This window comes from Conger conger, chromosome 4 (assembly GCF_963514075.1).
Source record: "Conger conger chromosome 4, fConCon1.1, whole genome shotgun sequence".
Classification (NCBI taxonomy): Eukaryota; Metazoa; Chordata; class Actinopteri; order Anguilliformes; family Congridae; genus Conger; species Conger conger.
Window position 1 is genome coordinate 48,623,433 of NC_083763.1, and position 27,203 is coordinate 48,650,635.

At 42.2% G+C, this 27,203-nt stretch overlaps 1 protein-coding gene and 1 long non-coding RNA gene across 2 annotated transcripts in view; one reads left to right on the plus strand and one right to left on the minus strand.

The window, feature by feature from the left end:
* inhbaa (inhibin subunit beta Aa) lies at positions 1-12,123 on the minus strand. The gene is made up of 2 exons (XM_061239713.1): positions 11,880-12,123; positions 1-2,569 (listed from the first exon to the last, which is right to left on the minus strand). Exons 1-2 carry the CDS (start codon positions 12,106-12,108, stop codon positions 1,776-1,778), a joined length of 1,023 nt encoding a protein of 340 aa, XP_061095697.1. The 5' UTR covers positions 12,109-12,123; the 3' UTR covers positions 1-1,775.
* LOC133127085 (uncharacterized) overlaps positions 9,188-27,203 on the plus strand; it is a 21,886-nt gene continuing 3,870 nt past the window's right edge. The window contains exon 1 of the long non-coding RNA XR_009708585.1: positions 9,188-9,314. This is a non-coding gene — a long non-coding RNA (uncharacterized LOC133127085). The remainder of the gene's footprint in view (positions 9,315-27,203) is intronic.

Consider the following 27,203-nt stretch of genomic DNA (forward strand, 5'->3'; position numbering starts at 1 on the left):
TAGTGTACAACCCTTTAGCTTTAATGGTGAAGCGAAAAATACTGTAAAATAAATTAGATAGAAAACATAGCCACAAGCACATTATTTTGATTTGTACAACAAAGCAATGCAACATAATGGTATCTGGATCTCCATATATACAGAATAAAAAATAGTCTTTTTTAAAGTTTTAAGTCTTAGTCCAAACACTTTCTTCAGTGTCATTTCGTTTGTCTTGAGGAAAGGAAACAAATACAACCACATTTTTTTCCTTTTTTTGAGTGTTTTTCTTCTTTTTTTTTTGTCTTTTTTTCACCATTTTCCTTGATTTATTAATGAACATCTTGGTAATTTTTGAATTTCTTTCAGTCCATACTGCAAAGCAAACTTTGTATGGAAAATATTCAAATTGCTTAATATTAGACATTGCACAGTGGTACAGTGTTGAATGCAGGAAGCAGAAAACACAACTCTTTACAACAGGAAGAAAATTAATGCAGAAGTGTGCCTTAGGGCAGAATAGTTGGCTCCAGTACTCAGTGACAACACAGAAAGAAATTCCTTGTTTGCAATGATAAAATGCCAATATGGGGTATTTCAAAACATTTGAAAAGTTTTTATAAGTATAATTGTTGCACATTCATTTTTAATACACCACTACAATGTTGGTCATAAGTGCTTTTTTAACAATGAGCTGCTCTCATAAAGTATACCAGTACAACAATGCACTTGGATCTGAAAGGGAATGGAATGTGAGTGATTACTTTGTGGTGATGAGGAAAATGTGGAGTCGATAACTTCACTGAGCCCAACATCTTTGTGAAAGGAAAAAATGTTCTTAACTGAAACAGCCTCACACTGAAAATTGGCAACACTCACACAAACTCTTTGGTGTTGTATAAAATAAAGTAATATATTTATACATGTGTATATGTGTACTCAAATTAATATTTATATTTTGTTTCCTTTTTTCTCTTTATTTTGTCTAATGTGCTCTATAATTTTGTCCTTTCTTAAGTGCAGCTCCCCTTTCTTCCGATACCTGTTTTTAATTGTGACTAGGCTGATTAGAACATTGGTATAGTGCAAATTGTAAACGTTCAGAACGTTTCTTTTAGAAAAACAACAAATAAAAACAATATTAAAATAATAACAATAATAATAAAAAATAATAACAATAATTAAAATAATTATAAGAGAAGTGTTTGGCTCCAGCAGCTGGTCAAACTTGTTTCTTTCAAGTATCTCTCAACAATAAAAACATGAAACATACTTCCAAAAAAAGTATCAAAAAGTCTTCCTCTTTTTTGTTTGAATAGGTAAACAGTTCAAAAACAAAACAAATTAACGAAAAACTTAAAACCGTAATACTTGACACGTTGCATAGTTTTGAGATTTGTCAGGCACCTCATCCACACGGTATCTCTTTATTGCAGTGCCGAGAGGGAGGCACACCACTGCACCTCGGCCACATAAATATTTTCTCTCCTTCTCGCTCCCTCTTATTTTTGTAACAAAAATATATTATATATTCTTTTTTTTTTTTCTGAAAGTGCCACAGAGACCGCTCAGAGTTACATACACCCACTGGATTTGCTAATGACTGAAAACAAATCTGCGTCACGTCATTCAGTCCCAGAAAACAGGACGAACAGAAAGAAAAAAAACTTCTGCGAGTCTCTTTCAAGGGACGGGGATTGCGAAATTCCTCTCTTGTTCTCCCTCCTCCTCCTCCGTTTTCTTCATTGTTTAAAATGTACCGGTTCTCAGGGCGATTGTTCCGCGCGCCGAGCACCTTACGAGCACCCGCATTCCTCCACCACCATGTTCTGAATGTCCTTTTTGACGATCTTGTGCTCCTCGTTGTAGTAGAGCATGGACATGGCCCTCAGCCGCGTGGGCACGCAGCAGGACTTGATGTTTGTGAAGGGGCTATAGCCCCGCATGCGGTAATGGTTGATGACGGTGGAGTGGAAGGAAAGGGAGGAGCCGGTGATGCTCGCCACGTGGCTCGGACAGTCGCCCTCGCAGTAGTTGGCGTGGTACCCCGGCGGGGCTATGATCCAGTCGCTCCAGCCGATGTCCTTGAAGTTGACGTGGAACTGCTTCTTGCAGCAGATGCGGATCTTGCCGTCGCACTCCAGTCCCCTCTTGCGCCGTTGGTGCGGGTGCTCCCCGGTCTGCCGCACCACCACCATGAGGAAGGGCCGGTGCGACTGGGATTGCGGCTGGGCCTGCCGGTCCGGCGGCTGGGCCAGGATGAGCGCGGCCCCGTGGTCAGCGCACTGGGGACAGGAGACCCGCAGGTTCAGCAAGCTGCCTCCGCGCTCCAGCAGCTCCTGCACGCTCCGCGACACGGGCAGCGTGTGCCAGCCGCTGCGGCGGGTGTCCACCGCCTTCTCGGACACGGACGCCTCCTGGACCTGCCCATCCTGGAGCTGCTGCCGCTGCAGCAGGCGGATGCTTACTTTAGCCCGGCTGCGGTTGGTCTTGGCCAGCTTCAGGAACAGCCACACGTTGGCCTGCTCCACCAGGGACAGGTCGCTGCCTTCCCGGGAGATCTGGAAGTTCACAGCTTCCGGTGTTTCTCCTGGAAGGAGGGAAAGCAAAAAGGGTTTTAAAATGAAGTGATATCTGAGGCACTGCAGACAACACTCTGTGACTGTTGTGTTAGAACAATGGAGATCCAGGCTATATGCATGGTTGTAGCATAGCACAGAGATTAAGGAACTCTAAAGGAGTGCAAAAACACAATTGATCAAGCAGTGCCTTCCATGTGCAGTGCCCACCTTGAAAAGACATACTTCAGATAACCTTAGTAGACAATTCAGCTTATCCTTCTGTGTATGCGGGTGTACATGGAAATAAGGAATGATGACTCTCTCCCTTGACCTAATAATACATTTAATGTATGTCCCTTCTCACCATAAACCTACTTCAGTTGAATATGCGTTTAGTCAGGGCTTGAAAACAACCCATACAGTGACCTTCAGACAAACATGAAAGAACCAGCTTATGCGTTCACTTTAACACCCAGGGAAGGACCAAAGGAGAACCAGGTTGAGGGGAGACTCTCACCAGATATGATATCTGCCTATTATACTGTTAGCGGAAGAGCTGCTTCTAAGCATTAATGAGTGTGTGTTTCAAATATTTTTTTTATAAACCTCCCCGAACATACAGACGCACATCCTTTTTTGGTTAAATTGGGTGAATGTAAAGCCGAAGTGAAGCTACATTATATGTATGAAAGGTGCTATCTAAATAAAGATTATTATTATTATTATTATTATTATTATTATTATTATTATTATAATAAGTGAATATGAAAATGTTAAAACATTCAGGACATGTTGTGAGACTGACAAAAGCATCAAAGTGTTAGTGATGAGCAACAACAGATGTGTTCGAACACAGAAGATGATAGACAAGCAAAGTACAGCCAACAATTGGTTTCTAACCATCACACAGTCAATGTCTCCCTTTCTCTCTACTCAGTCAGAGAATGAACTCTGAACTCATGTTTCTGTTACGTAAGCCATACAAATCCAGCCTTCATCAAAGGACCCCACACCAAAGACATCCTCACAAGAAGAGAGCTTGAATTCTCTGTTACTCTACATGATTCCTGAATGTGCTTTAAAAAGGCTAAAGAGATGTGCAGTAATCCCTCAACAATAAACACCAGTTTAGCGGCGAGAGCACAGTTTGCACAGCTGTCCTCGGCACCGTGATGGAAAATAACATTTACGCATTCCTCTCTGTCTTCAAGGGCCTGAGGGATAGAACTACCTGACAGCTTACTAAACCATCAGTGGGGTTCATCTCCTGTCCAAATACTGCCCCTCTTAATGTGTTCAATAATCCTGCTCTGTATCCAGTTTAACTTGATGGATAATTATCTTTGATCACTCCCCGGGGGCTGTTTCATTCTGTGTGACAAGGAATGTTCTCCCGTAAAACTGAGAAACGGTTGTTGGACAAAATTCTCACAATGGTTTACATTTCGATTTCATCCATGTGTTAACTACAGGTAAATCTGAGCCTGTTTCTGAAGTGATCCGTCTCCTAATCTGTAGCACATGCCAACTGAAACCAAAATGTTCCATCTAAAATAATGAATGTAATCCTCAGGAACAGTCTCAACTACTTTATGTATTGGACTTACAGGAAATGTATTGTTATAACACCTTTACCTAATTTAGCAGTTGGAATATAAGTAATCACCCATTTCCTTTTAGCTGCTCCTTCCCAGCATCAGTAGCTAGTGCATGAGAAATATCATACTTTATATTTATTGTTGAAGTTAATGATGACAGACTTTGGGGTTAATGAATTTGGTTATTTAGCAGGTTCTAAGTCACAATGTATCATCTGGAAAATTACTGTTAAGATGTCCTACTGTTTTCTCAAGAAATGAACACAACTGGATTAGTTGAACCAACATCATGTAAATTCATGATATCAGATACCTGAATCCAAACTCAATAACACAATGACACAATAATGCTAGGTTGAGCTTCAAATGAGCTAACATTGAGCCACCCATTAAGAAAACATCACAAAATTGGGTATACAAAAAGCAGGCGTTTTCCTAGTGCCTTTAGTCCTACCCAAAACATCTAAGCCATTATTTGAGCAGGTTTAGCAAATTTACATTTTTAATCTGTCCGGAGGTCTCCGACCCTTGGAGAGTGATGAGGGGGGCAGGGCATGCAGTTAATCAAAGAGGAAGAGAGTTCTCATGATTGCGAATGCATTCTTCCGGTGAGGCTTCCAGAGACTGACAGTTCAAGATTTATGAGTGCACTGGTCTTGAAGGAGAGCACTTACTGTAGACGCCTTGGGGTTCTCTGCTGAGGATCATCAGTGGCACATGCATGCCAAAGGTCAACTGTGTCCTCGGTCGCATAACCCCACTTGACTTAAAAACTGAATCTCTTTCCCTCCATCTAAGTGGCCCTTTCCCACTCATGGGACACATTCTGGTCTGTTGCTGGTGAGAAATGAATCATCAGCAGGGCTTGTCTATCACCTAGCAAAAATGCTGAGACTCACTCAAAGCAGAGAAATAGTAGCTGCGTTGAAGAATGGGACAAGATTTGAAGCTTGTATTGGTGAAAGAAATGTCATATTCTTTATTGGGTGTATCGCAACTGGCCTCTGGCCAGACACATTTCCAGTGATAGATATATAGTAGGGAACTGAGCTGTGCTAACAACTTCAGCATTTGAAAGGACTATCAGATTTTGTAAAATAAAAATGAAGTCATGAACTCTGATTATACTCCCATATTAGCCATTTAGGTACATTTTGCTTCTTGTATTGAACTATTCTTGGGTTATTGTATTCCATTTAAGAGAGAGCTTGATGTGTCCATTTCAATTGGTTAGTTAGCAAGCTATAATAGCACAAATATAAAAAAATATCATGTTAGAATTACAGGTACCTGTTATTGACCTAAAAACTAGGTATTACTCTGGTGATTTACTCACCATGACTAAGTAGGCTCACATCCAAAAAGCAAATAATATTTAATTTTGTAGCAGGCAAGTGTGGAACAAGTGAATGTATGGAAGAGATTAGCTACTTGCCCCACTTTCTCAATTGTAGGACTTCTCTTTTTGCTTGGACACCATGCCAACCAGCTGCATTGTAAGTGTACTTCCACTAGCTTTTGATTATAGTTATAAATACGAACAGGCATTTATGCACATGATGTATCCTGACTGATAATGCAGAGAGAAGAAACAAATGAACAAATAAGATGCTCATCACTGACTTGCTACGCTATGCAGTATGCACTATGACTCAGCATAGTACCCAATATACAGTAAGCATCATATCCACAGACTATGTCAGGATGCATTGAGCTAGCAGAGAAGGCTCAGTTCAATAGTGGTCGCACCCAAACCTTCTCGAGTGTTCTTTCAAAGCCATGAAGTTTTTGCTGTTTCTTCAAGTGTGCAGCATCACTCTCCCACTAAGAACTGAGCTTACAACCCTCCCTGTTGTAGCCTGTGAGCCAAAGCCTCACCACTACTCCTGACAGAAACAACCTCAATATGTGTAACTTGATCTCGCATTCAAAAATCTGTGGGATTTTTGGTTATGGCCATGGAATGTGAATGTTGGATAAGGTGGTGCTGAGTAAATACCTCGCCGCAGCAGAAATTTGTCCAGTTAAGGTGCTGCTTTTATTGCTGGCATTAGCAGGAAATTCCTAACCTACTTTCTCTTGTCAGACAGATTGTTTTGAATTCTAGTCTCCTGAGGAGTGAGTTTTCAGTTTTGGTCTGAGATATATTGGGGCATAGTATGGTGATAAAAGTCCCTAGAGATAAATATGTAAGACAGTTATAAATACTGTAATATCATAACCATAGTACAAAATGATCACCCACAGTGTGCATTACTTATGTGCATGTTCGTTGAAGTGCCGGAGGGTCTCTGCAAGACGTTTGGAAAGGTCTGGAAAGGGATGAGTACTCTACAGATGTGCACAACACATTTATTGTGCTGGGTCAAACTGTGAAACAGCCAAAAATACCCAGATTTGTCCCAGTCTTCCCTTTAATCACACATCCTGGGAACTTGTGTGCCCTCCTATCCAGCACAGCAAGACATGCAGCTTCAGACACCAGTTCCCAAGACATCCAAAGGGTTTATTTTTGATTTCACAGCCTACGATATGGGAAAATATGTATACAGGTCTGTCTTTGTCAGGATGTCCCCCCTTCTTTTCCCTTAATGCCCAGAAATGTAACCTCTGCAGTTTACAGCATATCTCTTTGGCTGAAGTCTGATAAAGTAACAATAACCTGTCACAGAAGTTTCATGTGATCCTGTTCTATTATAAAATGTAGGCCTTGCCTATGATGAGTTTATTTCAAGATGATGGGAAAAGGGATACTGGAGGGCACTGGTAAAACATGCCAAACATGCTTCAATATTTTCACTTTTAGCTGGGGTGCATTACTGAAATAGAAAATTCCTTAATGTCCCGAGTGGCAGATTACTTTCTGTTATTTATAATTAGCACTGAGCAATGCTTTTTGTGAGGAACTAGCAACAACTAGCGAGTATTTTGGTCAGCTGGCTGTAACCATGTTACCATTATGCCTCAGGGCTACAGGTATTGAGAGGTGACATGTCGTTCACATTCCTGTATGATGCAACATATGTTATGTTTAAACAATTACAAGCACAGGTACACTGAATCTGAAGCACTTCCAGTTTTATTGAACTTTCTAATTTGCTTTACAAAAACGTTCACTTAAAAATTGATAAAAACCACTGTAAAACTGGTATGCCACTGAGAATTTATATGGGAATCATCTATGGGCATACCAGCCAAATATACTGTAACTGACAGAGTGTTTAGTGCAAGCATATTGTCACTGTTTGACTTCATTCCAGTTTCAATGCCAACTTGTCAACATATGGTCCTCTGAAGGCTTATTCAGTCTCCTGATATATTTAACCGCAAACACCAATTAATGCAGCAGGATTTAAAGTAAATCACTTCACTTTATTCACTTCATATGATGAAAGGTTTGTAGCAAGAATTAGATTGTGCAATATACCATACAATCAGCTGTTTTGCTCATAATATACTGCAGTATACTATTTTCTGTACTTTACTGTGTGCAACATACGCTTGGTGAGCACTTTATTTGGTAGACCTATACACCAGCTTTTTGCAGACATGGTCAAGAGGTTCAGCTGTTTTTCTGACCAAATGTCAGAATGCAGAAGAAATTAGATATAAATGACCTTAACCATGGAATGATTATTGATGCCAGACAGGTTGATTTCAGTGATTTCAGGTAGTATCTCAGAAACTGCTGATTTCCTGAGATTTTCACTCACCACAGTCTCTGGAGTTAGCAGAGAATGGTGAAAAAAAAAAAAAAACATCCAGTGAGCAGCAGTTCTGTGGGCAAAAATGCCTCTCTGAACACACAATGCGTCCGACCTCTAAGTGGATAGGCTACAGCAGCAAAAGTCCAATAAGTGAAAAAATAAGTCTAAGACATACCTAATAGTGCTCAGTGAGTGTGTATAATCATTGATGTTGGACCTTCTAGATTTACATTCTGATAAAAAGAGATATCCAAGAGAAAAGAGAGAGAGAGAACGAGAGAGAGAAAGAGAGAGAGAGAGCGGCTAGATCTCTAGTCTTTTGCAGACAGATGCAAGAATGAAGAACTTTTGCACAAAGCCATTTCAGGTAACTTGTGCCTCTTGCCTCTGTACTAGTGTCCTGAAAGTACAGCAAAGGATGCTGCAACAGGAAGATCAATCTGGACATTGGAATTTCACTAATTATGTTGTGTTTAATTAATTGCTCCATTCAAAGGAACAGATCACAGTGAAATTGGCACTACTAGTTTAGAACTCTCCCCAATAAGCACGGCCCTTTCAACAAGTTCAACCCCACAGCCAGAAACAATTATTGGGGCCCATATTTCAATGAATGAAGCAATTATATGGGGTAAATAGTCCTGCAGGATCACTGGACTCGAACCCGACATCCCAGGCGCATCGTTAACGCCCCTGATTTGCAGTCTTTGATTATGAAAGCCCCCAGGCGGAAGTGTGCGAGAGGCCTTTTTTCTTTTAATCTAAGGTTCATTCAAAGGCTATTTATGGAATGGAGCTATTATGGGTATTTATGTAAGTAAACAAGAAAAGGGAATGCCTTGTCACATGCTCTTTCTGTGGTGGAACCCCATGATGTGAGGACTTTGAACACAGATTGCAGGTATCCATTATCAGTCACCAAACACAAGGTATGAAATTGCCATCTAACATAAACTGCAGCAATGAGTTTTCCAGATTGATTGTCCAAGATGAACAAGGCCTACCAAGACAAATGTGAACAATTGTATCTAGGAGCGTTCATAGCTCAAAACATAGCATGTGATTAACGCGTTGTTCACCACTTTTTGAAGATAATTCAATCATCTGAATGAGTTCAAAGTAACTTTGCACATCAGCACATGTTCACATTGACTACTGTGCGTGCGAATGGAGTGATAATTAAAATTATAAAACCGGGGAATCATTGATTCCACAAGGAGAGCAATTGTAGTTTACTAATTGTTTGTTTATTGCGCGCGATGATAAAAAGATAGCTACTTTCTATTATAGGCAAACGGTATTTGAAACTGTACCCTCTTGTGGTGCGCATGAGAAAAAGCATGCAAATACGTCAAGTTCTTTTCCAGTGCGGGGATATATTTCTTTCGAGATGTAGAATCGGCAAAATAGTCCAATGGGTCATGTTTACTAGGACTTTTAAGACTGAACTTGATTCGAATCGATGCACGGTAAGCACGATGTATTTGATTTCATTTCCCAGCGATTTTTTTTTAATGTATACTCTCAGTCCAGTTGACAAACAATATGAATTACTTGCTGTGCCCATTCGATTGACATTATGGAGGTTTTAGGTAACACAAGAAAGGTGCTTCTCGCTTGCTCACCGCCAGATGTTTACTGAATAGGACGATGTTAATGTGTCATTTGCACTAGACGTTTTGTGTTTTAAGTCACAGTAAAATATAGCACACAGGCCTAAATATGCAGGGTTCATATAATGCCGTTGTGCAGAAAATATACCCGAAAATAGCTGCTACCTGCGTTTGGTAAATTTGTCTTTGTCATGGTTTCGTAGAGCCGAGTAATGTAAGAGTTAAAATAGAGTATTATCTATTAATATCGAATTGTCTATTGTATTGCATTGTACTGCATAATACAATCTTTGACAGGTTTACGCAGCTCATATGCTAACAGTATGTTGATTCGCTGGTACGTTTCGAGATAAATTTTGTCCCATGTAACGTTACTGCTGCCAACATCACGATGTGCTCTCCTGCACTCTTGAATAGTATTTATTGCTGCTGCGTGGGGGTATTCAGTCATTTCACCGATTTGTTTAAATGCTAATGCGCAAGCCTTCAGCGACGAGATAATACGACTGCACACGTATGGTAGTCATAGTGTGGTAGGCTGCTCGACATTTGCATTGCTTTAGTAGGCTCTACGGATAAAATAATAATAACGATAACCAAAGAACATGAATTATTTAAGTAAATTCACTGAAGCGCGTTTTATGCGTCCCGCATTCATTGGGGCATTGCGGAGTGGCACGTCGCTTGCTGTGGCGCCAGTAATGTATACTAGTGTGAACAGAGTTCGCTTGAATTAAAGTGGGGTAAGCGGGTTTGTTTCTGCTTAAATGAATATTGGCGCAAGCTGTTCAGTTGTGGCTATACTATCATTATGAAAGCGAGCGAGGATATTCCAGACAGTAGCCTAGTCATTATCTCCAGCTAGCGACCCGCATGGTAGTAATACTGGAAAACACGAGGAGGGAATTGGTCTTGAGGCTCACGCGCTTGTTGCGCTTCTTCATGAAAAAAATAAGGAAAGCGTTATTGTGATGAATAATTTATGTAAAACGCAATGTCGTGATTCATATCGTTCAATATATGTTACTACGCACGATTAAATTACAAGCAAGACGTTTCGTCTGCGTATCAGGAACGGGTGATTTAGGCTGTTCAATAAATAACCTATAGTTTATAAATAGTTATGGTAAATTTTTTGTATCGTCATCTGTGAATCTCAATATCTTATGATCCTGATAAAGCACACATTTCAGAAATGCAACATGGGAAATGTTAATAAGGTTAATCAAAAAGCTAAAACTTAGCCTTAGCAACTTGACATCAGATGAGAGGGTGAACATTTTTGTAATCAAAATCCAATATTCCGGTGGAAATTCAGCACTTAAAGGGATTTTTGCTAATTTTGCTAATCAGCAGGGTCCTCTTGTGAAGGGCTCTTGAACTAAGTGCAAGTATCACTCTGCCATGCAACTCACGTTTTTGGCTATTTTCTTGAATATGCTCTCTCTCTCTCTCTCTCTCTCTCTCTCTCTCTCTCTCTCTCTCTCTCTCTCTCTCTCTCTCTCTTTCTCTCTCTCTCTCTCTCCCACTCCCTCTCTCTCAGCTCCCTTTTGCTGCCTCATAAATGATCAATTCTGTTCGTTTAAAGACTTTAACAACTTCCTTGTTAAGTGAGTAGGTTTCATGGTGAAATAATATAATGCCATTTGTATGGAATCAAATTAATCTTCCCTCCAAAAAATCTAGTCTAATTCCCTGTTCTGTGCCATTCATATAGATTTGTCATTGTAATGTCCTCTCTGTATAGATACTGTTCAAAATATTATTTTACAGCAATGCAATCAAATTGGTTGTGAGTGGAAAAAAGGTTAATTTTGTGCCAACTTTGTGCTACCACAGCAGAAATAACATCATCAAAGTTAATGACATCAGCTGTGAGTGACAATCAGTGCTCTTTAAACTGTCCCATGAAATAGAAAGAAACTGAATGAGTTTTCTTTTTTGAGCCCGAAGAGCTCTCTGTCAAAGAAGTTTACTTGTTTTGTTTTTTGCTGCCACTGTTGTTTCAGAGCATTGCAGGCTAGTCCTAACTGCCTCCCAGCGCTTAGAAAACCTGTGCTCCAGCGCCAAGACCCTGAGGGTCTCACAGATAATGACTGATTCTCTAAAGCAGCGGGAGGTAGCCGGGAGTCACGGCGAGAGAGAAAAGATCGCGGCTTTGAATCTGAATCGCTCCGCATTTTTTCTCTCCCGCTCGAAGTCAACAGGTCTTAAGGTGGTTCTGCAGGTGGAAATAAGCTCAATGCCCCTACCCCTTGAGAGTTTGTCCTTTGAAAGAATAAGGTTTAAAAAAAAAACCTGTCTGACTGGGTTAGTGTCCACACCTTGCTAATACTGTATAGCAGTCCCTTTGGAAACACAGACACACACACACACACACACACACACACAAACATACCGCTCAACACCTGAGCCACCCACCTGCCTCGGCGAAGGTGATGATCTCGGAGGTTTGCTCGGCGAGCTCGCTCTGCTCGGCTCGGCTCTGGCCCTCGTCCTCGATCTCCACGCTGCCGTCGTTGCCCACACGCCCCACGTGCAGCTTCTTGATGGCGTTGAGCAGGGCGGCGCGGGGCACCGGGTGGGTGATGTTGGGCCGCTCCTGAAGGTGGAGCATGCTGAGGATGTGCCTCTTCACCGCCTCCACCATGTCCGTTTGAGTCTCCGCCGTGGGCGCGTCCTTCTGCTGCTGTCCCAGGGCGCAGGACGGGCAGTCTGTCACCGAGGGGGGAGGCTGCGCCCGGTCGCTCCCCCCGGCCGGCAGCGGCGGATAGCCCGTAGGGGCCGACGGAGAGCCTCCGGCCGAAATCCAAAAGAAGAGCAACAAAATTCCACTCAGTAGAGGCAGAGGAGGCATCCTGAATGGAGGCTTGTGCTGGAGACAGCAAGGAGGAGCGACTGAGAGCAAGAACGTGCGCACACGTGCACACACTCACACACTCGAAAGCACCAGCTCTCCCACCCCTCAAAAAAAAAACACTAACAATATATATTTGCAGTTGAGTTCAAATATATAGTTGTGGATGTGAAAGCGTATGCCAAGGAAGTAGGAGCTAACCTAATCAAGAAGTTAAGAAGAGAAGTGTAATCCCTTTTTAAAGGAAAAGTTGTGAGAAGCAGTTGAGTGAGAAGGGAAGGTCTGTCGGTCTGGTCTTGGTGTCTTGGAGTAGAGCAGGTCTCTTGTCCGTTCCTTGGAAAGTTTGTATGAGAAGGGCAGTCAGCAGCAGAGGTGCCCCAGGGATGTGCAGAGCTCTGGAGAGGTCTCGCAGTGCTCACTGTGCAGGAGTTGAATGGTTTTGTGGAAGTGGGCAGGGTTAGTTTCTCTCTCTCTCCCTCTCTCTCTGTCTGAACTTCTCCCTCTCTCTCTTTCTCCCACTGTAATTATACCTCCCTCCCTCCTCCCTCCCTCTCTCTCTCTCTCTACCAATCCCTCTATTACTATATCACTATTTCTGACTCATGTGTGTTAGACCAACTTTTGCTTTTCTTTTTTTTCTATGAGTAAATGATATGAACTTTTTACTCCACTCGTAGAATGTATGAGTTTATTGGGAAGAGATCATGCAAAATAGCTAATAGTAGGATATTATTTTTTCTTTGAATAATTATATTCAAGTCACATACCGAGAGAAGGATTATGTATTTAATAATGGGCAGTGGACAATCTACTTCTGTCTCTTTGAATGTTAAGTTCTCTCTCATGGTAAGTAGGTACTTCTGTTAAAGACACACTATACATAAGTGATAACCATAGGGCTTCACCGGCAAGAGATTTGGATTTGAGGGACATATCAGTCTTTTGTAACCGTGTTCAGAATAGTTTTACCCACGTGACATGACAGTTCAGTTGAGAGGAATACCGCGCATAACTCAGGAGGCGTATACGCGTTGTGTAGCTTCATCTGTGATTCATTCATGCCAAACCGGGGTCCACCAGGAAGTGCCAGGCTGGGAGATTTCCTTTTTGATCAGCTGAGGGAAGTCTTATGGGACTGTCCACAAGCCACAACCTGACATCACAGGCAAAACGGGAGGTGTGTAGCGGGGTCATATGTCCTCCAAAGTATTACAATAAAGTGGAAGTGATTTTTTTAAATCCAAGAGTCAAAGTCTGTTAAGGAAAAATCTGTTGATTAAATTATCCTGGGGGCTTTATCAAATGGATGGTGTACTTTGGCTAACTTGGTACTTGTCTGCTCCAGAGGTTTATTGACAGTCACATACTGGACTGTACTTTGATTTGTTTTGAGGGCCCTTTCTGAAATGATGTTTAAGGCCACCTATGCCTCCTCTCATAAGTCTTCTCTCATACATATAAAGGCCAAATTGTGTCTGTATTTTATTTCCTAAAACTGTGAGATGACATGCACTCATGTATTTTTCCACTGAATAAAACCATTTCAAATTAACAATTTTTTAACCACATTCTTTAAAGCTTTGGCACAATACAGACCACTTGGTTCCATTTGTCTTTAAAACACCGGCACAGCACAGATTATTTGTTTTTGTTCCCAGTTGCAAAAAGAATATTGTCTAATGTAAGGAAAATAATTATATTGTTGAGTGTAATTCAGTCCCTATACAGGACCTGTTGGTAGCAGTGTGTGATATTGCAGAACAGTTAAGGACACTTAACTCAACTGCTCCCTCGTGTGGTTGTACACTGCACATTTTCCATCCAGCAGCCACAGAAACCACCTCTTTCATTTTCTTTTTTAGACTTTTCATCTTTCTCTCATTTAAAGTCTCATATCTCTGCTGGCTCCTACAGCTCTCTGTTAACTTGCGCTCCAGATTCAAATGGCTTTAAACTATGCTATGTCCCCTGGGTCTTGGAACTTCATGAAACACGCAATAGGTGAGTCCAGGACATCATCTGTTCTCCACAAGTGTACTACCTTAAAAGCCACATGAGGGTGTCCAAAATCATTCTTCCTCGGTTCTGCAAGGTATTACGAATTAGTGGAGCAATGTGATGCAGATTCCCAGCCAGTGCAAATGTTATCAAGATTGGGATATGCTGCTCCCATTTAGCTGTAAGGTAATGTTACGTGATGAGAGTTTCCCCAAATAGTCTTAGGACATATTTATTGTTCCAAACAAGTTCTGTCAAAGTCACACCAAAAATGTGCCCAGGCGTATCGTGTACAAACTAACTGGCGATGTTCCTTTTTCGCCGATCATTTATTATTGAAAAAAACATTGCAGAAGATACTGTGTGTCAGATGCGTTTCAAAATGATCCAAAGAAAAGCATTAAAGCGGCAGATTTATTTAACATGGCTAACACTTCTGACACAAGAATGACCATTCGCAATTCAAGTTCTTTTCTAACTTGAATAACAAAACTGAATAACATTCTAAGGCTGTTCCTGGAATGTCCCCTGTGAGTTAAAGATAATGTTGAAGGGACATCCGGGAAACTGGACAAATGTATTTGGCAAACTTTCCTGGAACATTCTGAGAACTAAACATTGTCAGCTGGGTTGTATTGTTATCTGCTGTTAGATGGGCTGATTCCCTGCAAGCAAATGCAGCTGTGATGTCCTGCTGTTGAATGGATGCATTAAGGAAAACAGGTGGCTGGAGGATTTGCACAGGGGGTGGGAAGGATTAAGCAGGTGTGGGGCCTGTATCGGAAGGGTTTACTGGACTGTGTCTGTGTTTGTGTGCTTAAATGTGAGGTGGAAGACTGTACCTTTAAGCAAAGTACATCACGTAAATCATAACAGTGGAATTCCACCTCCGTCAGTGGGCAATTTGAAGCAAAGGCCATAGGAGCATCTGTCATGGGTCTATCTGAAGAGCACTAGTGATGCTAATTTCCAGGCTCTAGCACAGAAAGGCAGAAATACTTGGCTTTTATGTGGTTGTTACAGCAAATCCAGGCTTATTACTGAAGAATGAGTTGACAGTCACCAGGAGAATTTTCTCCTCAGGTCTTTTAGCTCAGTGTCGGGTTGCACGTGTCCTTTGTGGGGAATTCAGGGACAATCTTTCAAGCACTGCAAGGAGCATTTGGCGGAAACTTCTTTCAGTGATGGCACTCCCTCTTTAACAGAATCTTTTTTCCATTTATCACTGCCTGGTAACAAAACTGGGGACTCAATGCTGCACCAAAAATCACATCAATTACATTTCTATTGATCTTTGCTGTACTGACTGTGATTTGGTTTAAATGCTATAGAACCGGTCGATTCGGTAGACTTCAGTTTGAGGTTAATGCGCACAGATGGAGCATTTCATGGAAAGTGTCTTGCTGGTATGCAGCCACTGTGCAGCTTATGTCATCCCATGAAGATGGCCGCCGTGTATCTCCCAGACTGCACTGCTATAATTTGTAGTGTTATAGTGTTGTGAAGTTTCAGTTGAAGTTGTGACTCCAACTCCCCAAGAAAAACTGTCCCAAAGGTGGGCTATCCAGCACTGCTAAAGTTAGCTCTGCTGTCAGGCAAATGTTTTATTATGATTTTATCAAATGTATTCTGTTCAGCCTGGTATTCAGCAGGTGCTGCTATTACGTTTAAGAAAAGGAAAAAGATACATTGTAAAATATTATGTATTAATTTCTTTCTGAATAGAAATATTTTAATCAAAACATATACCATATACAGTATATACTATATATATATGATATGATATATATGTATATATATATATATATATATATATATATATACACTCAATATGTTGGAAAACAATATTCTTAAGTAACCGATGAATGATACTCATGCTTAACTGCATTTATCAGTGTATTTTTTAATTTCCTTAAATCTATCTGAAAGGATCAGGTACAGCATGATCAGTCTTACTTAGTTTTTGGTTTTTAAAGTAATGACAGCCATAATTAGAGATTAATCACTGATCCACCTTCCCACCCTTCCACCCGTATAAACATGGAATTATTCTTGAACCAGAGATAACACCAAACACTCCACAGATGAGTGGTTCATGCAGTCCTTTATTTTTAGCAAAGGCACACATTTGCAAGTGCTGTGAGTGTGTGTTGATCAGCGCCTGAAAACAAGTGTTGAAGTCATTACCCTGCATTCCAGTGAGTTACATTACATGACATTAATGGCATTTGGCAGACGCTCTTATCCAGAGCGACGTACAACAAAGTGCAAAATGCATACCCATTACCAGGGATAGGTGCGCTGAAAGACCCTAGAGGGAAGTACAATTTCCACTGCTAACAGTACAACATAAGGACTAGATCCTATTTGATTATCTCAATTTTATTTTTATTCTTTTTTAATACCGCACCACACAAATATATGAACAATAAACAGCTTACCAAACAAAACTAGCAAAAGAATCATCCTAGTGTAATAACTCAAGTAAAGACAACAACAACAGTTAAGGTTTACAGGGAGGTGGTGCAGCTTGAAGAGGTGTGTCTTCATTCTGCTGTTCTGACCTCCATGGGGAGTTTGTTCCACCACCGTGGAGCCAGAACAGACAGTAGTTGTGAGCAGGAGGTGGAAATTCAGAGAGGGGGAGGTGCCAGGCGTCCTGTGGTGGCCGAATTAAGAGGTCTGGCAGGCGTGTAGGGTCTGATGATCTTTTGGAGGTAAGCTGGGTCTGACCCCTTAACTGCTTGGAAAGCTAGCACCAATGTTTTGAATTTGATGCAAGTCATGACAGGCAGCCAGTGGAGGGAAGTAAGCAGGGGGGTGACGTGAGAGTGTGTGGGAAGGTTGAAGACCAGACAATTAAGTCTAAGAAATACCTAATAAAGTGCTAACTGAGTGTATGTTTGCAAATGTAATGGCAAATTTTGAACCTCAGTATCTCACAAGTTTCAAAACCAATCTCAATGCCATTTTGCAGGTCTGCCATTTCAGGCTCACCAACTACTGGTTTTGGTATTGCTACATTGCATCATTTGTGTGTTATGGATACCCATTAAAAATATGCACAAAACATTAAGACTTTTTTGCGCAAAAATAACTCCAATTTATATCCAACGGATCCTGGCACAAGACCATTCATTCTCAGAAATATATGTGCATGACTACATTTTATTACATTTGAAGTAGACCTCTAAATATCAACAATAAATTCTCCATAGACTTAACATGGCGAGACACAATGCTAACCATGAATGAGGCTAATCCAGTGGTTCCCAACCTTTTTTGGCTCGTGACCCCATTTTGACATCACATATTTCTGGCGACCCCAGAGACTTTTTTTTTTCTAGAATTAGTTCTTGATCATGTTTTTTATACTGTGTTGCAAATACAGAGTAGCCAGATTAGTGCACAAAGTGACATTTTATTTTCCCTGATCAGGAAATACATGTACAGTTAGGTAAGCTACAAGGCTTGATAAAAAATTTTTTTTTTTATCAATTACTACACATTTCAGGGGACCCCATTTGAATTCCGCGGGACCCCACGTGGGGTCGCGACCCCAAGGTTGAAAAACACTGGGCTAATCTGAAGTTCTAAATGGACCATTATGTTCTGCCCACGTTATCACATGCAGGTAACATTAGTAGCCAGAGATGATATTCCATTAGCCAGTGTCCAAAGTGGCAAGCGCTCAATTTCTGAAAACGTGTTGGATACAGTAAAGCAAGGGTGGCCAAAAAGAGACCAACTAGGTTGGAGTACTTAAATAGAACTTTGCCAGCTATGTTAGTTCATTAGCCTAGTCATAAACACCAACAGTGTGCGTTCACTAGGCTCTCCAGCTAGCTCTAGCTACATGGAAAAATGGCAGTGACAGTGAGTTAACTAGCTAGCTTATAGTTTGGCTTTTAAAAGTAGCTAACTGATGGGATATTTCTCATTACACATGACATGAGAGAACATGAAAGCAGGCTGATGTGTGCGCTAGGGCTGATCAATTAAATTTTCTGTCTTTTGAGGCTTTCAGCAAATGCAAACATTTCACTTGAAACATAGTTTTTCTAAGACTGAATCTGTGTAGATGCAACAGAGGTAGGGCTGCACAAGTTTTGAACCTTAGCCCTCATAAGGTATAAAATTACCTCAATAAGCTAAAGGTGTCTTATGCTACATAGCTCATTATACTGTATAAACAGATTAAAACACTGGATACTACAGTGTATTGCGCGTTGAGAGAATGGGGACAAGGTTGACAAGCCTCATTCACACCTTTCTCCAGAGTAGTGCCTTCCAAACTTCAGCAGAAGCACAGATGATGCCTTTCACTGACGGATGTGGAACGTCGGCAGCAGAGACTGCAATCGGATACAGTCTGGGTGAGACCGGGTGAACAGAATACTTTTAAAATGTCTGTGGCCCTTTAAAACTCACTCATGCGCTCACATCAATTCCATTTCTCACCCCTTAACCTGTGGTCTGAGTGACGGCTCAGAGCCCAGACAGTACAGAGAGTGTTAGTCTCCCTAAGGGAGGTGTGATTCAGAGCTGGAGAGAGAAAGGTACAGGGGTAAAAAGTGAATGGTTCATCCCTGAGTAAGGGAACAGGGGTGAACAGTCAGTCTGCTAAAAGTTTATGAGTAAAGAGACTGCAATGTCACTTTTTTAAACTAATTTCGTCTTGTTATTTTGACCATCATGACCTCTGGTATACTCCAGTTTCTCCTTCTTCTAAGCTGCAAGAGGTCAACCGCCTTTGGTAATGAGGTTGACATTTGACCTGGAGTAAAAATGTTATGTTTACATTCACCAAAGAAAAGTTTGGCAAGAAGTCAAGATACAAGATTCAGGTTAATTACCATTTTTTGACATAAGATGAAATGAAGCAGTGTAAATTCCAGTAATATCTTGATGTTTTTCTCGAGATGGTATCAGTGTGGATATTTTGAATGACTTCTTTGTTTATTGTAAGAGCTTCACAGACTCAAACATTTTATCTGCTTTACAATTGAATCAAAAGGATTATTTTTCATGTTGGGACCCATATTTCACACTCATCAAAAAAGAAATATTTTAATTTATTTTCAATGTAATGTTATGTACACTGATTTAATTAAAAATATCTGACAAGGAAATTTGTCTGAAAATTATTAGATACATTTAATATTTACAATTGTACCTTGCGCTACATTACATTGAATTACAATCACTTAGCACATACAGAGCAATGCACAGAATTGAATAACATGTAGATGTACATCTTGATGGATACCATGCAGTTATGTAACAAAGGTCATTTTTCCCCAGAGGCACAGTTGTTCATAGAAAAATTACAAGAATATATGGACGCTGGTGATCACTATACACACTGTCTGCCACATCAGTTTAAACTGTATTTGCCATCATGAGAAAAGTGCCTTTCAATCAAGAGAGGTGTGTAATTTACCTTAAGAAGGTTTATTGGTTTGGAAGTGAAATACTGTATATGTTATCTAGACCAGACCAGACCAGACCAGAGAAGACCCTTATCTTTCATCAGCAATTTAACACACATGGCTTGTTAATTATAAATGGGTTGGAAAAGGTGGCAGAGTTCCTGAAAATTAAATGTTTGAAAAGTAAGAAAGCGAGAGAAGGCAACAGGAAGGAAACTCAACTGAAGAGGAATCAGGGTAAACATCACACGATCACCTCCCCAAAAAAGGTTTGCTGTGCCTCATTGATCCTTGTGTGTGATTTGCTCTATGTCTGTGGGCAGTGCCGTGTTCTAGCTGGGGAGGGAGGAAAGGAGCTGGAGAGAGGGGGGAGGCGGGTGATGAAAACATTCTCTGTGCTCACAGCTTGGTCTCTGCTAGTGAATCAGCTACCAGGGCTCACACGAAGGCTGACGGAGAGTGACGCTCGAACGGAATCCCTCGCTCTCTCCCTCTCCCGCTGCAGGGCCGCAAACGCCCTCCTCCCTCCTCGCCGATGACTCACCTTTGCGTCTGTCCCAGCCTCTCACCTATAACTCTGTCAGTTTAACTCACGGTGACTCAGTTCCCCTGCACAACTGTCTTCCTTCATCTCTCCTCCACCGCATCCAAAAATGTATGACAGAAGGTAGAAAAATGAGGAGGAAATATAGTTTAAAAAGTGATTTGAGGAGAGCAGCCACTTTGAACCAAGGCAGTTGTAGCAAGCTGGTGTTTACTTTAACATTTTTTTTAAATTGTATCCGAAGCTGATTCACACTTTTTCATGCATCAGTAATCCTCCTTTGCGGTGTTTTTTTTTTTTTTTTGGCAGTCTGTCTTAATTTGCTTTTGAGCGATGGAGTGGTTTATATAACACCAATGTGTTGGCACCATGAGACACTGCAATGATCTAATAAAGCATTGCACTATGAACATCCATGGGGGCCCTTCTCTTCTCTTAGCCTCTGGCCAAGAATTAAAACTTCTTCCCATCTGTCAATCTCAAAGTGATGCTGTCTACTTCAAGACCTTTTTAGGGATATGAAAGGAACTGTCCGGAAGCAGATGCTGTTTGGGCCAATCCAGCAAAACGGGTTCAGAGTTGACGTCTTGGTCAAAGGGAACATGCTAGCCATGGTGTTTTTACAAGGTTGCCAGGTCTGACCTCATCACTGCTTGCTCCATGAGGCTGCATTGCATCTGGTTGTAATTACTCTGCTGTGGGTGTCCCCTCACAGCTGTTTTATTGGGGAGGTTCAGGTGCACTGTAAGAAATCTTTGTAAATGGCACTATTTTGTGAAATATTGAGCAGTATGATACTGTGAAATTATCGTGCTGTTTATCAGTGTGAATGGCAATGCATTATTGGCAACTATCTGGTATACACTGATGAGCCAAAACAATATGACCACCTGCTTAATATGCTGCTGGTGTTCTGCAAGCTGCCAAAACAGCTCTGACTAGCTGAGGCACCAAGACACTCTCATACATAAAACTGCAATGAAATTAGGGAAGGCAAAATGGATGTGTGATGTGCACTAGAACTCAACAATGCATTTATCACAGAAAACTTACTATTTCCACTTTTTTTACTTCACAGCAGAGGTGGTAAAACTTACATGACGTAAGTGCGAGTAAGTTGGTAACCTTGCTGTTTGAGCTTAGCATGATGTAGCTAGCGCAAGCCAATAGCAATAGTGAATAAAATGTGTGGCTTAGCGGTCAGTCAATGACACCAAAAATTTCTGTCGCACTGTCCATAAATGGTTAAAGTCCCACGATCGGACCGATTTAAATCTTTAAAAGTTATACATTTTCTGAATCGTCATCGATTCCTCTTGGCTACTATCAGTGAGTCCATGTGATCCGAGAGTTCCATTTCTATGTAAATTATGTCAGAAGGATACAGCACGGTTATTTGCGACCTAAACTTTGGCACACACTCAAAACATGAATGGAGCCTGATATGTCGATTATAAAAATCAATTTAAACTATTCACAAATCACCAGGGACTTCGGACTTATAATGCGTGACAGCCTACCGAGTGTCCAGTGAAAATATTGACCGGGCCATCTTTCAGAATTTTGACAGTTTGAACTGCCACCAACTTCCATATATGAGCGCGTCAACCAGTAAGTTACATTGCTGTCTTCAAACTCCATAAATGTAAACAATGAAATGTTCAGTGAAATCTCAGTGCTTTCGGGGTCCTGCTCATATAATTTCAGCCGGCTACCTTCTCTACCGAATGCTCCAAGGTCACCTCCCCAGTTCAGCTGCAGATCTCCGGCAACCACCAGGAGGAGATCACCTTTTACGTGATGAAGTCTCCTCTCATCCCTGTGATCTTAGGCAGACTCTCGCTTCTCCAGCATAACCCTCAAGTGGACTGGGTCTGGGGAACCATCATCAGCTGGAGCCCCAACTGCCACCAGTCCTGTTTCCAGTCTGCCTCCAACCAGCCTAATTCCTGTCCTGCTGCTCCCAAAACTCCTCCTGACCTGTCCTCCATCCCACCTGTCTACCACAACGTTGGATAGGTCTTCAGCAAGTCCCGAACCTGCTCCCTGCCTCCTCCCCTCTCCTATGATTGTGCCATCGAGCTGCATCCTGGCCCCACTCCCCCTAGAGGTTGTCTCTTCTCCCTGTCAGTCCCAGAGATCCTATCTATCAGTGACTCTCTGACTGCCGGCCTGGTCCGTCCCTCATCATCTCCAGCCGGAGCCGGGTTCTTCTTTGTGGAGAAGAGGAACAAGTCCCTACGTCCCTGCATCGACTACCGTGGGCTCAACGTCATCACCATTAAGAATCGCTGCCCCATCCCACTCATCTCCTCGGCCTTCTCTTCCCTTCAAAAGTGCCTGTACTTCACAAGGCTTGATCTCTGCAATGCCTATCACCTGGTCTGCATCTGCAAGGTAGATGAGTGGAAGACTCTCTACACCCCAAGTGGCCACTATGAGCACCTTGCGATGCCGTTCGTATACCAAGATAGATCCTCATCTTCTTTGCTACCCTGGAGGAACAAGTCATCCACATCCGTCAAGTTCTGTGTCGCCTTCTGGAGAACTGTCTCTTTGTCAAAGCCGAGAAGTGTGAGTTTCACCAATCCTTCATCCAGTTCCTCGGCATTGTCGTCTCCAGGGGGCAGATCGAGATGGACCTGGAAAAGACCTCCGTAGTAGCAAATTGGCCTCCTTCCACTAACCACAAGGAGCTTCATCGCTTCCTTGGGTTCACCTATTTCTATCAGAGGGTCATCAGGGACTACAGTTCTGTCGCTGCTCCCCTGTCTGCCCTCACCTCCAGCAAGGTCACCTTTTGTTGGACACCTGCCGCCAACTCAGCCTTCAGAGAGCTGAAGAGGTGCTTCTCCTCCTATCCTGTCCTGACCATGCCCGACCCAGAGAAGCAGTTCACCCTCAAGGTGGATGCATCCGACACAGGGGTCGGAGCTGTGCTGTCCCGGAGAGAAATTACAGCATCGGCGACCGGGAACTCTTGGCATTGACGTTGGCCTTCGGGGAGTGGTGCCATCTACTGGAGGGGGCCACCACTCCATTAATTGTCTGGGCCGACCACCGCAACCTTGAGTACCTGACGTCGGCCAAGAGACTCAACACCCGCCAGGCCTGGTGGTCGTTGTTCTTTAACTGCTTTCACTTCACCCTGACCTACCGGCCTGGCTCCAAGAATGTCAAGCCTGATGCTCTCTCCCAGTTGTACTCACCTCCTCAAGCTGACGAAGAGCCTTCCACCATCCTGCCTCCCTGTACCCTGATAGCCACCTCACGGTCCGTCTGTTTGTCCTGGAGTGGGCTCACTTATCCCGACTTACTTGTCATCCTAGGGTCAGCCGTTCACTGGCTCTCCTGGACTACCGCTTCTGGTGGCAACCATGAAACCCGATACGGCCCCAGGGTCTACCCATCGTTAAGGGAATGCCTGTTGTCCTGATGGTGGTGGACCGGTTCTCCAAGTATGGGCATTTCATCGCCCTACCCAAGCTCCCTTCCTCCAAGGAGACTGCTGAACTCCTCGCCCTTCACGTCTTCCGCCTGCACGGCCTTCCCCTGGCGGTAGCCTCGGACCGAGGCCCACAGTTCTCCAGCCAGTTCTGGAAGGCCTTCTGCCTGCTCGTCGGCACCAAACCTCAACTAGCATCCAGTTTTCATCCCCAGACCAATGGGCAGACAGAGCGTTTCAATCAGGAGTTGGAGAAGACACTGCATGGTGGAGAAGTCACCGGCCTCCTGGATGGAATGCCTCCCGTGGATTGAGTATGCATACAACTTGCTACCCATCTCTTCCACTACTCTATCTCCATTCACCTACTGCCTTGGATATCAACCACTAATATTCTCGGAGGAGGAGAAGGACACCAATGGAAGCGCCCAGCTCCTTGTTCAGCATGCCCGTCAGACCTGGAAAAATGCCCCAGCCCCTCTTCTCAAAAGATTCTCTGACATGAAGGGGTTTACTGACCGCCGCCCAGCCCCCCATTACACTGTCAGCTAGAAAGTCTGGTTGTCCTCCAAGGACATTCCCCTCCACTCCACCTGCCCCAAACTAACCCCCAGATTCATTTGTCCCTTCACCATCACCTGTGTTCTCACCTCCTCTGCGGTCAAACTTTGCCTGCCACCTCCTCTACGCTGCGTCCATCCAGTCTTTCATGTTTTATGGGTGAAACCCTTTGTCACTTCCCCACTTAGCCCTCCAGCCAAACCCCCTCCACCCCCCGTCTCGCCAAAGGCTACACCATCTATAACGTCTCCACCGTCCACTGCATCCTGAAGGTTCCTGGTGGAATTGGGGGGGGGTGTTCTGTCAGGTTCTGTGTTTTTTGTTGTCTAGTCTTTGTCTAATATTTCAGCGTTTTCGTGTTTTGTTACCCTCTGTACACACCGTAGTGAGTCTGTCAGTTCATTCATTCACTGGTATTCGTTTTACCTGTGTTTCACTTCCTGATTGTTTCCCACACTTGATTGCCATTCCCTCTTGTTACCTGTGTTATATAAATCCCTTTGTTTGTGTAGTTCGCTGCCAGATTGTTATCTGTTCCGACCATACTCTCCAGCATTTATTTCTGATTGATACTCTTTACAACCTGTTTTGTTTTCGACTTCCGCATTTAGCTTATCCCATCTGTGTAATTTGGATCCGTAGTTTATCAACCTGTTTTTGTTTTTCGACCACTGTCTTTGGATTCTGTTTTTGTCTGCTGCCGAACCTTCGCCTGTGACTACGCGTTTGCTTTTGATTACCCTTGATATATCTGATTGCTGGAGTATTGACCCATTGCCTGGACACTTGATAACAAACTGCCTATTCCCTGCTATTCCTCTTTGCCTCGAGCTGCCTTTATTTTCATAAAGATTCTGAACTGAATTTTGCGTGCTGGATTTCTAACTACTATCTACTTCCCTAGTGTGTGTGTGTGTGTGGGGGTGTGCCTGCATGCACATGTGCAGAATGTGTATTAGTACTGAAAATGTCATGCTCTGTTCTCAAGGGAACTCTTCACTGTCAAGATTAAGTAGATTAAAGAGGGGCCTTGGAACTAACTGTTTTCTGATGTTCCTCTGCAAAACGCCTAAGGCATGGCTCAACCCATCATTTGAAACATCCTTAGAGACTACGATAGTGAGACATGATGGACACACACACAAAAATATTATTCAATTAGAAATACATTCTCATTCCACACAAAATTAAATGGCCAGCCCACCCCCAATCTAAGCTTTGCTCTCCTGTCAAGAATAAGTTTTGCTACACTCACAGAGCACTTTATTAGGTATTTATTAGACTTATTTATTTATTATTTATTTATTAGTTCTTTTTAGACTTCTACTGCTGTAGCTTATCCACTTAGATTTATGATGCTCTTCTGCATACCACTATTGTAATGTGTGGTCGTTTGCGTTACTGTCACCCTCCTGTCAGCTTTGACCAGTCTGTCCATTCTCCTGTCTTTCATTAACAAGGCATTTCTGTCTGCAGAACTGCTGCTCACTGGTTTTTTGTTTCTTTGTATACTATAGAGACTAGTGTGCGTGAAAATCTTAAGAGATCAGCAGTTTCTGACATACTCAATCCACCTTGTCTGCCACCAACAATCATTCTATAGTCAAATGATTGTATGCATTGCACTGCTGCCACACAATTAGACATTCGTAATAAAATAAATTACATGTGGTTTAAGTGCACATTGTCAGATTTTAATAAAGAGCATTAAACATTTTGGTTTCACCATGTAGAAATGACAGCAGTGTTTATACATAGTCCCATTTCAGGGCACCATAATGTTTGGGACACAGCAATGTTATGTAAATGAAAGTAGTCATGTGTAGCATTTTGTTACATATTCTTTGCATGCAATGATTAGATATCTTATTTTCAGGTTGTCTTGAGAGCATGGTACTAGATTCAGCTGTAAATTACACTGCTAGATTATGGAACAAATTTGTTGGCTAAATGGTTTTAAGTCATCAAAGGTCCAGGGTATCAAATGAGCCTCAAAGCACTATGAGCCAGATATGTAGTAGATATTAAAATAATTGTTTCTCCAGAATATTTGCTTGATCTTTTCCATTGTTTTCTATCCTTTACCTGTTTTATCTTTGTTATTTGATAAAATATTGTTCCACCGAATCATTTTGCAGTGAAATTAATATGGTAAATCAAATTCAGGTAAAAAAAAAAGGTTTTTGACTCTCACTGATTAAATCACCATTTCAACTGAGTTTAAATGTTTTCCTCTGTGTCACGGTCTAGCTGTGCAGTAGATATCACCCTGAGTTGCTGAGAAAAAACCTTAAAAAAATCTCAAAACTTCATTTTCAAGCCTTTAGCTTTCTGCATTTACAGATGGTCCTTAAGAATGACATCATTGTGAGTGGAAGGCTGATGTAGGTTTAGTCAGCAAAACAAAGGCTGCCCCAGTGTGTCCAGGACATTTACTCAGTACCTGTCATGAAACAGCATTCTCACCTCCTCTGTCTCAAGATGTCCTGAGTCGCTAGTTTCCATGATTTATTTCAGGACATGTGGCTTTGATTCACCGGGCAATCACAACCTCCTCAATTTAGGTTTTATTTATAAAGCAGAGGCTCCCACTTTGGAATATACACACAGCATACATGCACATACACACATACCCCACACACACATACACACACACACACATGCGCACATCAGCTGCAGTCTTTAGCCCAAGATGCAGTAAGTGTTTCAGACTTCAGTCAGCACTCCGCCCACCCAGCAGCTTCTGCGTGGGAAGCGGAACCACGCAAAGCAAGGGTTTATGGGTACAGAGTGAGGCATGGCAGAAGGTGTTTGATCAGATACACAGATACATTTATTTCAGTCCTTCAGTGTTACACGTGTTCCTCCGGTACACGAACATGCAAAGACGCGTTGTGTTCTTACAGCG